The sequence below is a fragment of the Ipomoea triloba genome, chromosome 12 (assembly GCF_003576645.1).
Source record: "Ipomoea triloba cultivar NCNSP0323 chromosome 12, ASM357664v1".
In the NCBI taxonomy this organism is placed as follows: Eukaryota; Viridiplantae; Streptophyta; class Magnoliopsida; order Solanales; family Convolvulaceae; genus Ipomoea; species Ipomoea triloba.
In genome coordinates, this window is record NC_044927.1 from 9,895,924 (window position 1) to 9,912,325 (window position 16,402).

The window sequence follows — 16,402 nt, forward strand, 5'->3', positions numbered from 1 at the left end:
ATATATATATATATATATATATATATATATATATATATATATATATATATATATATATATATATATATATATCGGTTCTCGTGCAGTTGGGATGTTCAGGTGCGATTGTGCAGTGAGATGAGAGTGATTGATCTAGCCAAAATCAACGTCCAGGATTAACAACATTTAAAAAAAATACGCGGTGGCGATTTTGTCATTTTCCATATGGATCAAACATAAAGTGCGTAAGTTTTGTACTTAAAGTGTGTAGGTCTTGTGCTTAAGGTGTATCGTGTTCCTTCTTTAGGTGCGTGGATATGTGGTTAAGATGCGTGCAGTTGAGAAATTAAAGTACTTAAGTTCTGTGCTTAAGGTGCGTATGTTTTGTGCTTAAGGTGTGTGGTTTTCCTTCTTTAGGTATGTGATTTCTGTGTTTAAGGTGCGTTAGTTCTTTAGTAATAACTTAAGGTGTGTTTTTTGTTGAAACTTAATGTACGTCAGTCTAAATCTTTAGGTGCGTGGTTTTTCTTCTTAAGTTGCGCGGTTTTCCTTTTTAATGTGCGCCTTTGTATCACTTAAGGTGCGTCATTGTTATAAACTGAAGGTGTGCGATGTTAATACATAAGGCGCGCCATTTTAACACTTAATTAAGTGCGTTGTTGTAACACTTAAGGTGCGCCATTTTTAGCTTATGCTTCTTCCTTTCAAAGACGTTTTTTTTTTAATTTTCATTGATTTGAGCCGTTGGTCAGGATTTGATCAACGGCTCAGATCTCGCCGCATAACCGCACCTAGGACATCTTCCGCGCCTGAACCCATCCCTATATATATACAAGTTGCTTTTGCCGTCTAGGTTTCAAAATTCTAATGTATCCATCCACATTCTAACGTAAATACTAAATTAGTCCACTCATGGCAAATTATACCGTGCACCACGGTGCACATAGCAATGTGCGCCACATACGTAAACGACGTCGTTTTGAGCATTGTAAACTAACCGTCCATTTTTTTGGAAATCACGTTTCCCGTTTCGGCCGATCTCTGTATTTATGTTAATATTCTGTGTATTCCAGACAATTATTCTGTGTATTCTAGGCAACCATTCTGTGTATTCGAGGCAACCGTTCTGTGTATTCATGTTAGTAACACATGTTGTGATGTGTTTGTGCATTCGAATGTTTAGGAGGATGAGTTCTGTGTATTTTGTGTTAATATTCTGTGTATTCCAGACAATTATTCTGTGTATTCTAGGCAACCATTCTGTGTATTCGAGGCGACCGTTCTGTGTATTCATGTTAGTAACACATGTTGTGATGTGTTTGTGCATTCGAATGTTTAGGAGGATGAGTTCTGTGTATTTTGTGTCAATATTCTGTGTATTCATGCTATTAACATAGGTTGTGATGTGTTTGTGCATTCGAATGTTAGGAGGATGAGTTCTGTGTATTTTGTGTCAATATTCTGTGTATTCTGGACAAACATTTTGTGTATTCTAGGCAAACGTTATGTATATTCTAGATAATGATTATGTGTATTATATATAATGAATTCACTGGAGTCATTCGCGTCCGCGTCCACTAACATCTGTGTATTTTGTGTCAATATTTTGTATATTCTGGGCAAACATTCTGTGTATTCTAGGCAAACGTTCTCTGTATTCTAAATAATGATTATGTGTATTATAGATAATGAATTCTTTGTAGTCATTCGCGTGCGCGTCCACTAACATCGAAACGACGTCGTTTACGTACGTGATGCACATTGCTATGTGCACCGTGGTGCAGGGTATAACGATTGTCCACTCATTCAATGAACAAATAATGTTTTTAAATTTCTAAACATACTGTTTATCTTATACGATTTTTCCAAAGAAATTAATAATTTGCTAATGTTAGGCACTTCACAAACACGAAGTACACATCACTACGAGGAAGCATAAACCATCTCGACCTGCTTCGGTTTTATCTTAAGATGCGATTGGGATTTGGGAAAGATTTTGACGTACGAATATCAAATTATTTTAATAGTCTTTTTAGCTAAATTGACATTTAGATTGACCATTTTTTATATAATTTTCAGTTAGGTTAACTTTCAGATTTGGTCGAGTAAAAATTGATTTGAGTTAAACTAAATGAGAAATTTAATTTGTTATATTATACGCTTAAAATGGATAATGTGTGATTGAAAATTTGATTATAAAAGTGTACCCAACTATTTGAGTTTTTTAAAAAATAGAGTTAGAAAATCTTTTAAGTAGTCTTTGTCACACATTAGAAAAATGATGTGAATTTGCACTAGTATATACAATTCAACTTCTTAAGGAGTTTGAATTAAACATCATATATAATATGAAAGATAATTATATATTTCACATTTACTTAATATGTGTTTATATTTACAAAATGAAACCAATTTTATATATTAAACACTAAAACTTAATTCCCCAATTTTTATTTTTCATAATTTTTCGTCTCTCTATGTTTCCCTCCTAGCTGAGTTGTAGGCCCATCCTTGAGTACTGCATAGTAGTAATTGAAGCGATGGAGTGACATATTTGATTGATCAAAAGTTAATCTTAAGTTTTTATTTTAGTTTTTGATATTTTTAAAAATTCGATTGAGGATAAGGTTGCTTGTTGTTGTCACTACCTTTACACATAGATGTGTCTTAAGATTGTAACTGTTCGTCTATTATTGTCATATTAAGTTTAACTTTTTGTTTATAAATATATAAGCGTTATAAAGTGTGTAGCGTGTAGATCTTAAATAGACTCCAAACCTATTTAAACTCTACAACAGTGTATTTTTAATGACCGACATAGTAAATAGGACTTTAAAAATGTTTCAAGTCAGGCCAAGCCTAATCTCAAGCTTTGAACCTTAAAAAAAAAGCCTACAGGATCAAACCTAAGTCCTCGTAGCAGATTTAGGTCTAATTTTTCAAAGTTCGTCCCGATCTAACCTATTTTCATCCCTATTTATAAGCTTATATTTACGATATATTCCTTGTATATGACTGCGGCAATATGCCAATAAAGATTGATCTCATCACTCCACATAATTATTAGATTTATTTATTTGGAAGAGCAATAAGATTGGTTGTCACCTTAAAGAATGAATTCGACCTGCTTTCAGAACCACGTTCAAAGTATGCACCAACTTCCAATAAAAGAACCACGTTCAAATTAAATATAATAATTGAAGCTGACAAATCATCTATTTAAAAGAAATAAAAATTAGATGAACTTGACAATTTGTTTAGTTTATGTTATGATGATGATTAATTGTATAAAAATATGTGTTTTTATTTTATTTTTATTTGGGGAGCATCACCTGACATGTCAAGGCAGAGAAAGATAGAGTGATATTCACAAATATATAAACTTTGTGTAATTTTCAAATGATACGTTATTATAATTAATTTATTATTAATAATATATTATAAATAATTAATACTTTGATCTTTTAAAATATATTTAATTTCTTAATTATTTTTTTTATCATCAAATTAATTAAAATATATCTCCAATTATATTTTAATTAGTTTAGATTTTGTTCAAATTTTAAAAAATTACATTTTAATAAATTATTATTGACGGCAAGTACAAAACTTAAAATTATACTATACATACATATTAACATGTATTACTTTTTTTTTTTTTTAATATGAAATAGAACATTCAACTTAGTTTTAAATTTAATGTCAAATTTTAAATCTGTGATCTCACACACACGCATACTAAAGTATAGCTGATAGTGGTTCTAGAGTAAGCAAAAAATAGAGAATGGCCATTAAATCATAATGTGATAGGGCCAAATATTATCTTTACTACTATTTAATAAAATAATTATTAACTATTTTAAAATTTTAAAATTAATATTAATATCAATTTTGAATATCCAATAAGAAAGTGATACATAAGTTTTACTAACAATCAATCAAGAAGGAGTTTTGAAGCTCTATCCAACAAGAAATTAATGCCTAAATATTACTATCAACCAATCAAAATAAGTTTTAAAAAACACTCAATATTACTATCAATCTTTAAATTCTTATGGATTATTCCGTGTTAGTAAAAGCTTCTTTGCATAATATATTTAAATTTTAAATTTCATCACACGATTCTGATCATCCATCTCAGAAGAAAGGAATATTAATTTGTGGTTATGTATTCGTCAAGAAAAATAAAATAGTAAAATAAAAGACGTAGCGACAATCCGTAGCATTGTTAATGCTTGAAAACGATATAATATTAATTTATTATTGTAGCTTATATTAAATGATAACTACCATATATGTTGGAAAAAATGGCAATAAATGGCATTTTAAGTGGCCATTTTGTGGTATAAATATATGTAGGGTCCACATCCGATTTGGGTCGGGTCAAAGTGGATTCGGATTCTTCATAGTGAGACGAAGAGATCGATATATTATACGCTCAAAATGGATAATGGGTGAATGAGAAATTGGTTCTCAAAGTAGACCCATTGAGATGGAAAATTTGTGGGAAATGCTTTAAGGAAAAGCATTTGTCCCACATTGGTTTGGGAAGGGGATTTCACCCACTATATATACAAGAGGCTTTTTTAAGCTAATTGACTTGTATGGCATAGAGGCTCTCTCTCGCGCGCAGGGGGGGTGCAAATCAAATCCCAAAAATGAGTTCGAAAGGCTTGAACTTGTGTGCGTCGACACTTGCGGGCACGAATGTCGTCCGGAAAATTGGCTGGCCTTCTAGGCTAAGTTATGCCGAATTTCTGAACATTTTTCCATCTCAAGTACCACGCAAACCTTCGAGAGGTCCGACCTCTCGAAGCAGCGCCGCGGCAAGGATGAGTTCGAGACATCGCGAGAGGTCTCGTTGCATGCCTTGGTCGTGCGAGACATCAGCGATGTCTCGTACCTCGGCAGCGCACGAGACATCAGCGATGTCTCGCGGCACGCCGCGGTAGCGTTCGAGACATCAAGCGAATGTCTCGAAGCGGGCGAGTTACGCCCGAGAGACGCGATCTCTCGAAGGAAGCCGGTCACGCGGTATGGTGTCTTGCGGACCTCTCGAAGGCTGATGCCTCGAACCTTTCTCACGAGCGATGTCTCGTGGCTTCCAGGGTAACTCGTAGTGATCTCCAGTAGCGACGTACCACTTCCACTGTGACCGTTGATAAGAATGACCTTTGGCATTAAGGAATTAATGTGATTAATCCTGCCATTATTTCTTATTAATGGACTGTTAGTGGGAAGTAAATTCGTGCTTAGTGGAAGGAGGTTACATGTGAGGAATGAATGCCATTATCAATGCTGTTTTATCACATCCTCTACTATATATTTCCAGGTTGAGCAGGAGGTTTAACTACGAAAGAAATCTGTTTTGAACCTCGAAAACTCTGCTCCTCCTTCGTTCTAGCAACCTGTGTTCATCCCACGTTCTCGTTCGCCGGATCCAAGTTTGTGTGCTCAAACGGCGGATCGTAGTACGTTTTATCCTGGAAAACCTAGACCGCAACGCTCCAGCACCCCGGGAGGCGGTAAATAAGGTTTTAAGGACAGAGGCAACTCGACTCGTACTTACAACTACCCCAAAAGTCCGTTCTCCTCGTCTCTTGTATTCCAGGTTTATTGAACCTTTGTTGTAGGTTTAAATTCCTGGAATTTTGTAATATTTCTTGTAATATTCGTTTTAGTGGATTTTCTATTTTCGTCCATTTTCTTGGGTATTTCGAGAACTGTTTCCAACAATATATACCATCGGATAATATGATAACTAGTTAACTATAAGACCAGATGTAGGATAGCACTTTAATCATAGGATAAACTGACATTCAATTTAGCTAATGAGATGATAAAGACAGGCTTCTCAATTCTTGTCTGCCTCGTAAGCTTTCCAACCAAAGTCTCTTAAATTCTACATATAATTAAGTCAATAAAATATTACCATAATATATAATGTAGAATGACTCCCCCCTCAAACAGCAATAGTTTTCCATCACGATAAAGAACATTATTATCGCCTAACCCACCTTCCTACATTTACGTATTGTAACAATTTAGGGTGTATTGATCCAAAATTTTAGACTCTACTTTTATAAATTTTAAAAATTGAAAGGTAATGGAGCCTAATTTTTAAGAGGTGCGGTATTCAAGAGTGACTCTTCTGTGAGACAAGTCGAGCTAAAATGGAAATGTAATAATTATACTGAAAAATATGATAATAATTAATCAAGAATAAAGTGTTTATTACTGATGGGGACATGGGAGTAAAGGGCATAAAGCTCGACTTATGCATGGGAGTGCACTGGAAACAAAGTAGTGGGGAGACACATATGTGGCCAAGAATGAAGGTTGCCCGATGTCGTCCATTTGCCAACCATCCGTGAGTCCTCCAACAATATAAATAAGCACCCTTCCCCCACTTAAAAGTAGACCTGGCAATTCGTCTATACGGGTTCGTTAACGGGTCAACACGATTACGACACAAACATGATAAGGCTAAACACGGACACGACACGTTAAGGTTAACGGGTTCAAAATTTTAACACGAACACGATTTGTTAACGGGTTAAGCGGGTTGACACGATAGACACGTTTTGTTAACAGGTTTCGGATCGTGTCGACAAGATATGACACGAAACCCGTTTAAACTCGCTAAACTTATATATTAATATATTTAAAAAACTAAAATTTAAAATTAAATTATATAAAAAGAAATAAAACCTATCATTCAATCCATCGAACAAACTAAAAAATATTCAATTTATAACATTCATAAAATGATAAAATAACATCCAAAAATCATAATTAAAGAAGTCCATACTAGTTCTTAGAATAAAATTGATCATCAATAGTTGGTGTAAGATCTTGGCCTAATGTAATAAATTTATCCTCAGTTATGTTCATGATTTCTTTTGTAATCTCATTCATGACAATGGTTCTTAGCGAGTTGTAAACAGATTTGTGTAAACGGGTTAACACGATAATATTAACGGGTTACACGGATTCTTAATAGGTTTAACGTGTTGACCCGTTAAGACATGGAATATAACAGGTCCTTAACGGGTCAACCCGTTAAAGACCCGGGATACGTTAAGGCTAAACACTAACCCATTATTTTCGTGTCCGGTTTCGTGTCGTGTTAATGGGTCGTGTCTATAATTACCAGGTCTACTTAAAAGGTACCCTTTAGCTCACTAAATGCATTATGGTCCATTGGTTTGAGTCTTCTTAGTTTTGCTGGCATACTAGGGTTCGAGTCCTGTTAGAATAATATATTTAGTTCTATTTTATTTATTAGTTCCCTAGCTGAAAATGTAATACTTTTAAATCAAAATGTAAAAGTATTGCATTTTTTTTAAAAGCATTACACTTTTCCTTGTAAGTAACAAACACTTTATTCCTTATTAGGATTACATTTTCATCTTGACCCGACCGGTGTGACGGACAATGATTTGTGAGACGGTTTCACACAAGTTTTTGTCGGTATTTAAAATTTTAATGATATTTGATTCCCACATTTAAAGAATTCTCAATAGTTCTGTGGTACTCATTCATACTTTTAAATATGGATCTCAATCTTAATCCGAAATCGATGGGTTGACTGATAAGATAAAAAAAATTAGTGTTAGGCCAAAAAATTTAAGCCCGATAAAAAATCGATCTAATAAGCCCGAAATCAATAAGTTTGATGGCTCAAATGAGTTAGCCCAATAGCCCAAGCCACTTAAGGATATTATTTGTTTCACAATTGATGTGGAACAAAATATACATATGACTTTAATTTATATGCAAGCTCAGATATAGTATTTTTTTAACATTAAATTTGTAAGTAAAATTTTAATAAATGTATTACAAAAATAAATACTTTTCATGAAAATAAATAATGAAAAAAAATATTTATAATTATTATTATATTATAGTGTAATATATTAATTAATTTTAGTTGAAATTTGGAAATAAAAAAATTTAGATTGATTTAATGATATATAAGTTTATATTTATTAGCGTAAATGTGTTACTTTATTAAAATTAAAAGTTTGGAATGCTAATTTTAAAATGTCAAAAGTTTTAACTGACCTTGTTCGATAAGCCCGACAGTCCAATTGGTTTTAGGGTAGGCCAAGAATTTTAAAACCAATTAAAAAAGTTGATTAGCTTGAACTAATATGGCCAACAGTTGGATCAGTAGTTATACCGTGGACCACGGTCCACAATGCATTGTGGACCGTGGTCACTGATACTATAGATCATCTCAAAAGATAGCGTCTTACATTTGTTTTTATATTATCGAATGAAACTGTAGTTATATCGAAATGTAACTATAGTTGTATTGAAATGTAACTGCAGTGTATATGAACTGATACTGAATAACAGTTTCACATACATTTGTGAATAAAAATGTAGTTATATCGAAATGTAACTGTAGTTTTGTTGAAATGTAACTGCAGTGTATATGAACTGATACTGAATAACAGTTTCACATTTGTGTTTTATATTATCGAATGAAACTGTAGTTATATCGAAATGTAACTGCAGTTGTATTGAAATGTAACTGCAGTTGTGTTGAAATGTAACTGTAGTTATGTTGAAATGTAAATGCAGTGTATATGAACTGAAAGTGAATGGCGCGGAACGGAGGTACGTGGTTTCATCTGTCTATTTCATTAATCAAAACGACGTCGTTTTGATGCGCGGTCCACGATATAGGACTTGTCTGAAATTGAACGATTTGACACAATTGACATCCCTAATTTTAAAGATTATTTAAAAGTTTATTTTTTTTTTTGAAAAGATTATTTAAAAGTTTATTGTTATTAAAAACTAATGAACTTTTATAAACCTTTTTTAATGTTAGGACTTCTGTAAACTTACCTAACTCTAGACCTTTTCTTTATACTTAAACTCAACTCTACAAATTTTTTCCTCCATGCCTAAACCCAATAAAGCAAAAGCTATAGCTAGTAGGACCTAGCTATGACATAAATACTTTAATACCAATTGTCAAAATCAAATTCTTGCAATTACATCAAAAGGTATTCCTAGTAGTAAATGTGTAGCTTTATAATTATTATTATTATTATTATTATTATTATTATTATTATTATTATTATTATTATTTTATATTTGTATAGCAATCAACGCCATGTTTTAATGTTAAAATGTTGAACTCGATTCTTCAAGCCACCACCGAACACACTTACAATCCGTTTGGTTCGCTAGAAAATATTTGAAGGAAACGAAATTCAATGGAAAAAAATTACCAGGAAAATATATTTCATTGTTCGGTTGATGGAAAATAAATTATTGAGAAATATAAATTTCATTGTTTGGTTGGATTTGGAATTGTAAAGAATAATAAGTATAAAGACAATTATACCCCTACACAATAATAACAACGTACAATATAATAATAATAATGGTAATTAAAGAAAGTTTGTGAGGACATAATTGTCCTCCTTGTTTTTCATGGAAAACATTTTTCATGGAAAACAAAATACCAAAGAGTGGCCAAGGAAAATATTTTCCTTATTCTTGAGAAAATGTTTTCCATCCAATCAAACACCTTCTTAAATTCTAAACACATTTCTTTCTACCTAACTCTATGTACCTCTACCCTAATTTTTTTTTGTTCTAGCAAATTCTACTTTCTTCGTCTTCAACAAAAGTTACCAACACCAAACTTAAATTCTGTTAGGCATATGCATGCGTGCCTAAATTGTAGTTAGATGTCAGATTTTGAATTTTAGTAATGGATCATGGCATTGATTTGTAACATATGTTTGCTTTGATTTGTTATAGATGTTGGTTTTATTTTTTAAATTTAGCCTCTTTTATTTTTTATTTATTTATTTATTTATATATATATGTTGTAATGTGCATTACCCTTTCTCATTGTTTATTTTATTTTATTTTAATAATCTCCAGCATCACAACATCAATAGTTTTAGGGGTGTATTTGATCATGACTTTTGTGCACATTTAAAAATTTTTAAAATGATGATTTTTAAATAGATATTAAATGACTTTTACATAACAATTTCTTACTTTTAATTTTTTGTAAACTTGGAATGAGTCTATATAAATTATATATCACAAACATTTATAAACCTTTTTAGAAATTTTTATTTTAAAAGGCTACAAAATTATTAAAACCCTAAATTAAATACACCATTACAAAATTTCATTGTTTATATTGGTTGCCACAAAAGCATATGATAAATGCATTTTTAAGCACTCAATTACTTGGCTCTAGTAGTTTTAACTTCTATATATCTTTCAACTGTTGCAAAATGCAAAAATGCACCCCTAACATTGCAAAATTATTTTGGTTTTCGCCCATCAAATAACGAAATCGTAAGCCTCTTTTAAGATTTGACTCATATTCCATGTCTCACTATTTGAAGTTATGTTTTTAAAATAAACATGCAAAGGTATATATAGTTTTTAAAAAACGTTAGGAAAGTTAGGACATATATAGTTTGCAGGGCTAAAAGATAAATATTAGAACAACTATAATTACATAATTAAGAGGTCAAAAACACATTTTTCCCAAATAAGAGTATACCGGTGACTAAAGAATGTACGTGAACGAACGTTACGTTAACAAGAATTTTGCCATAAAAAAAAAAACAAGCACTTAAACACACGCTGGTTCCTGGATGGCTTTAGCGCTATCTTTTATTAGAAAACTTGGGGTATAGTGGGAGGATCGATTATAAAATTTGCAATGAAGTTCTTTAATGAAGGGATGCTGCCAGCTGATTGCAACGACACATTAATATGCTTAATTCCCAAGGTGCAACATCCAGAAACAGTAAATCACCTCTGGCCTATAGGCCTATGCAATGTATCATACAAGTTATTAACTAAGGTGATGACATCAAGGATCCAAAAGGGACTCAAAAAGTTGATCGGCCCATATCAGTCGAGTTTCATCCCTGAACGCCAAATATCATATAATATTCTTGTGCAGGGCCGTCCCAATAAAAATGGGGGTCCTGTGCAATATATTAATTTGGGCCCCTTTTTTCAAGTATTTTCTATATATAAATAATAGTTGTTCAAAAAGTTGTGTCAAAAATTTCAAATATAAATATTATATATAAAAAATACATCTAAAATTTCATTTAAAAAGTGACATACGACGTGCACATTTAGACGCAAAATCATCCACCAAACATTTGATATCAACTTCTTCCAAAATCTCATTTTCAATAGATATTAAAGCTAATCCATTGAGTCTCTCTTGCAACATAGTTGATCGTAAGTAAGATTTCAACAATTTTAACTTTGAAAAACTCATTTCTGCAGAGGCAACAGTAATTGGGATTGTCAATAATATTCGATATGCAATAGTAGCATTTGGAAAACAACTCATCTGTTTCAATGAATTCAATATACTCACTGCTCCTATATTTTCTTTCGATAAAATCCCTTTAAGCAATTTTAACTCAATATACAATTCATTTCCATCAATATCACCTTGTTCATCGCTCTTAAGAGCTGCTTCTAAACAAATGCAACAAGATTTCAAATCCATATCAGTCATTGCTTGTAACTTGTGAGAACTAAACAAAAAACCAAAAGTTCCTTCATATACTTCATATTGCTCAAACCTCTGGGTCAATGAAATTATAGCTTGATCTACAATGTATAAAAAGTAATGAACCCTAAAAGATTCTTCTGGTGATAATGAAGTGTCATCAGCACTCTCATCAAATTGTCTTTTTCTACGAATTTTTCGCTTTTGAGGAAACACTGGCTCAATTTCTAATTCAGTGGCAATTTCCTTTGCAATATCCATGGCACTAGAAAAACCATTTTCTCTATAATTCTTGAAGAAAGAAACTAACCCTTTAATTTGATTAATAGCAACATCAAGAAGCATATCCTTTGTTTGTAATTGCTTGCTAACTAAATTAACTGCATATAAGATTTCAAACCAAATGATTGTGGCTAGCAAAAATTCAAAGTTACCAAGCTCATTTGTAGCTAAAGATCTCGCTTCACTTTGAATTTTAGAATCACTGTCTGTATCTGCCACTTGAAGTAGGGCTTCTCGAATATCACTGACTTGATATCTAATTGCTTTAACACTTTCCACACGACTTTCCCATCGAGTAGATGACAATGGCTTAAGAGTTAGATTTGTTACATTACTTTTCAAGATATGCCACCTCTTTGTGGAATTAGCAAATATTGTGTAAATACGTTGCACTACTCCAAAGAAATCCCTTGCTTTGCCACAACTATTTGCAACATCACACAAAGTCAAGTTAAGACTATGACTACCACAAGGAGTATAAAATGCTCTACGATTTATATCCAAGAGTCTTTTTTGTACACCTTGATGTCTCCCTCTCATATTTGACCCATTGTCATAACCTTGTCCCCTTACATTATCTATATCAAGATCAAGTGATGTCAACACATTTTGTAATACTTCAAAAAGACCTTGGCCAGTAGTGTCATTCACAACCAAGAATTCCAAGAAGAACTCTTCTATTTTAATTGGATATGTTGATATATCCACACATCTTAAAATCAAAGACATTTGTTCTTGGTGACTGACATCAGGAGTACAATCTAATATCACTGAAAAATATTTTGCTTCTTTGATTTTTTTGATGACCTTTGTTTTAACTGCAGTAGCAAGCATAAGTATCAATTCATTTTGAATCCTATGACCAAGATAATGATGATGAATATCATGATTTCTAGCACGTAAAACATGCTCTTGAATGATAGGATCAAACTCAGCCAACATTTCAATTAGACCCAAAAAATTTCCATTGTTATTCTGATACAACTTCTCACTTGTTCCACGAAATGCCAAGTTATTTTTAGAAAGATACTTCACAGCTGCAATAATCCTAAAAAGTACTTTCCTCCAATATTCTTTTTCTTTCAAAAGTTGTTCTTGAGCCACTTTATCAATTGTCTCATTTTTTTGTAATCTAAGACGCAACTCTATCCAAGTTGTCATATTAGTCATATGATCTACACTTGTTTCATGCTCTTTAAGTCTAACACCAAGATGTGTCCAGTCCCTAAAACCTTCATTGACCAAAACACCTTTTCCTATACTTTTTTTAAAAATCTTACAACAAAAACAAAACACCTTGTCAAGTTCTTTTGAATATACAAGCCAATCTCGATCGCATTTCTCTCCATTTGGCAAATATCTTGTGTAAAATGCTGATGAAAATCTTCTAGAGAATTTATCTTTGGGACCTTTATTTATTGATAAATCTCTTTTAGGACCATCTTTCACAAGAATATCTATTAATTTAGAATCAAGGGCATCCCAATTTCTTGGATCATATATGTCAAATAAAAGCGAATTATTTGGTTTATCACTGCGACCAACATCATCTAAACAACTATCAACATTCTTATTATTTTCATTGTCACAATGATACATATCATCGTTGTGCACACTATCATTTAAAGTTTTTCCAATCTCACAATCATCTTGATCTTCTATATGAAGATTAGCATCTAACAATTTTTCCTTGGCATCATCTTTTTGCTCATCTATTTGAGTTTTTTTTTTTTGTAATAAATTTTTCAAGAGCTCCCTTTTGAGATTGAGTTAGTTGCTCAATTCTTCTTTTCTTTTTACGCTTCTCAAAGCCAGATGAATATTTTCTAGAAGACATATTTATAAAACCCTAAAGAAAAAAAATTATTTAGAAACTCTATTAACAAATAATTAATCAAGAATTTAATTCTTGATTAAAATCAAATAATGAACCAAAAATTGATATCAAGTACAATTTTTTATGTTAATCAAACTTCAAACACACTAACACAGAATGACATAAATCACATGATAATTAATAAGGATAAACAAATAATTATGAAAGATTGAAAGTTTAACTAGAACCTGTAGTGTAGATCAGTAGATGTAGCAGTGAAATTCGCCAATTTGATTACTTATTCGCCTGTAGGAATAATTGTAGGCTTGCCGCCAATTTGATTTATTTGCCTGATGGAATAATTGCGGCTTGTCGACTTCGACGGAGTTGCCGTGCGTAACAACGTAAGTGCGTTGAGGAGGGTTGCGTCAGTTAGGGTAATAAAGAATTTTGAATTTAGGCTTGCGGTGAATTCGCTGATCAACAATATCATATATATATATACTAAATTTTTTTTTTAATATGGGCCCCCAATTTTTGGGGGCCCTGTGCGCCAGCCCTGGGCAGACTTGCCCAGGGCCGGCCCTGTTCTTGTGTTTCAGGAAGTCTTGCACTCAATGAGGACCAAGCAAAGCGCATTGGGCTGGATGGTGATGAAAATTGACTTGGAAAAAGCATATGACAGGTTATCTTGAAAATTTATTAATGACACTCTTATTGATGCAGGTTTCAGTGACAGGTGGAAAAGGAACATCATGGCCTGCATTACTACCTCAAGACTAGTAGTAACCTGGAATGGACTACAATCCGAATGGTTTAAACCGAATCGGGGAATCAGACAGGGAGACCTCATATCACCCCTATTATTTGTTCTATGCATTGAGAAGCTTAGTCATATTATTTGTGATGCTAGTTTGAAGGGTAGCTGGAAAGGTATTAAGATTACTAGACACGGCCCTACCCTAACACACTTACTTTTTGCAGATGATATGGTACTCTTTGGGGAAGCTACACCATTGCAAGCCTTAGAAACGAAGAAGTGTCTTGACGAATTCTGCGCGATGTCTGGACAAAGGGTTAATTTCAATAATTCAAGCATCTTCTTTTCCAAGAACACTCCAGCAGATGTTCAAGAAGAGATAGAAGCCTTAACAGGGATTCCAAAGGTTTCAGACCTAGGTAAATATTTAGGAATCCTCTCGATTCATGGCAGGCTGAAGAATGAGTCATTTGCAGGAATCATTGAAAGAATGAGAAGTAAACTAGCGGGGTGGAAAGCAAAGTCGCTATCACTAGCTGGCAGACAAACATTGGCACAATCTGTTCTGACAGCAATCCCCTTCTACACGATGCAAACCGGCCTGATCCCCATCGGTGTCATCGCGAACATGGAGAGGATAATCAGGAGCTTCTTATGGGGTAATCTGGAAGGGGAAAAGGGGTGCAACTTAGTCAGATGGGATACTGTTACCAATAGCAAAGAAAATGGAGGTTTGGGAATTCGGAGACTAGCCGAAATGAACATAGCTTTCCTTGCAAAGCTAGGATGGCGCATATTGATGAATGACGACAGTCTGTGGATACGCGTATTCAAAGCTAAGTATGCAATTCAATCATCGGATTGTTCTCTTTGGCGTCCAAAAACAAACATGTCAAATGCATGGCGTGACATTCTCAAAGCAGTGCCCACGATACAACAGGGCTGTAGGAAATTGGTAAGAAATGGAAGAAACACCTTGTTTTGAGGAGATGTATGGTTAGGTGATTTACCACTGAAAGAGATAGCTACATCCTCGATTCCCCGTGCAGACTTAAACAAATCAGTTGCGGATTACTGGGACATGGGATGGAAGTGGAATATGTTAGCGAACCTTCTACCGGAGATTTATGCAAATAGGCTAGCATCGACTATAATAACTGAGGATGTTGGCAAAACAGATACTGTCGGGTGGAGAGGAGAATTAAATTCAGATTTTTCGGTGGGTTCAGCCTACAACTTAGCGGTAAATGTGGGTTCACCCGTTGAAGCAACCAAGTGGAACAACATATGGAAACTTAAAATTCCGAATAGAATCAAGGCCTTCATCTGGTTAGTCAGGCATGGGAAGATACTCACCAACCAAAATAGAAGAAAACGAGGTTTAACGGAAGATGATAGCTGCTGGTATTGCCAGAATGAAGTCGAAGACGTGGACCATGTCCTACGCAAGTGCCCTATAGCAGCGGAAACTTGGTCGGCTCTAATGCCGAACCACCATACGAGGTACTCAAATAGCCCTCTGATTGTATGGTTAGACAAAGGCCTAGCACTCAAGAATGCAGGAAATACCCCTAGTGATGATAAAGTATTATTCGCCATTACGATATGGTGGATCTAGAAGTGGCGTAATGATGCCATCTTCAATTGCAAAGTTACACCCCTCCGGGCTAGAGTGAGTTGGATCGCAGCACAATGGGTAGAAGTTAATAATGCTTTTAAAAAGGCTAAAAACCAATTGAGAGCCAAAACCTCAGGAGGTTGGAAGAAGCTGTGCTGGGCAAAACCGCAAGGAAAATTTATGAAGATGAACGTCGACGGATCTGTGGACTTGCTGACCAACAAAGCTGGGTGTGGAGGGATCCTAAGGAACAACAAAGGAGAATGGAGAGGAGGATTTGTGAATAACATCGGGGCCTGCCCACCCATTCAAGCCGAGGCATGGGCTATGCTAAGAGGTATACAAGTTGCAGCACAGCAGGGATGCAAGAAAGTGATTTTCGAATGTGATTCGAAGGATATAGTGGAGTTCATG

At 33.8% G+C, this 16,402-nt stretch overlaps 1 protein-coding gene across 1 annotated transcript; it reads right to left on the reverse strand.

Annotated features, from left to right (window-relative positions):
* Positions 1–10,788: 10,788 nt before the first annotated feature.
* LOC115999332 lies at positions 10,789–13,393 on the reverse strand. The gene is made up of 4 exons (XM_031239188.1): positions 13,132–13,393; positions 11,846–13,005; positions 11,259–11,803; positions 10,789–10,807 (listed from the first exon to the last, which is right to left on the reverse strand). The coding sequence occupies exons 1-4, from the start codon at positions 13,391–13,393 to the stop codon at positions 10,789–10,791; spliced, it is 1,986 nt and encodes a 661-aa protein (XP_031095048.1).
* Between the last annotated feature and the right edge of the window lie 3,009 nt (positions 13,394–16,402).

Excerpts from the sequence above, each read along its gene's own strand:
- LOC115999332 (XM_031239188.1), bottom strand. The coding sequence starts at position 13,393 with ATGTATCATTGTGACAATGAAAATAATAAGAATGTTGATAGTTGTTTA. Across the intron at positions 13,006-13,131 it reads TTTGCCAAATGGAGAGAAAT|TTGGTGTTAGACTTAAAGAG; the intron begins GCGATCGAGATT and ends ACTGGACACATC. Across the intron at positions 11,804-11,845 it reads CAAAGGATATGCTTCTTGAT|AATTATAGAGAAAATGGTTT; the intron begins GTTGCTATTAAT and ends TCTTTCTTCAAG.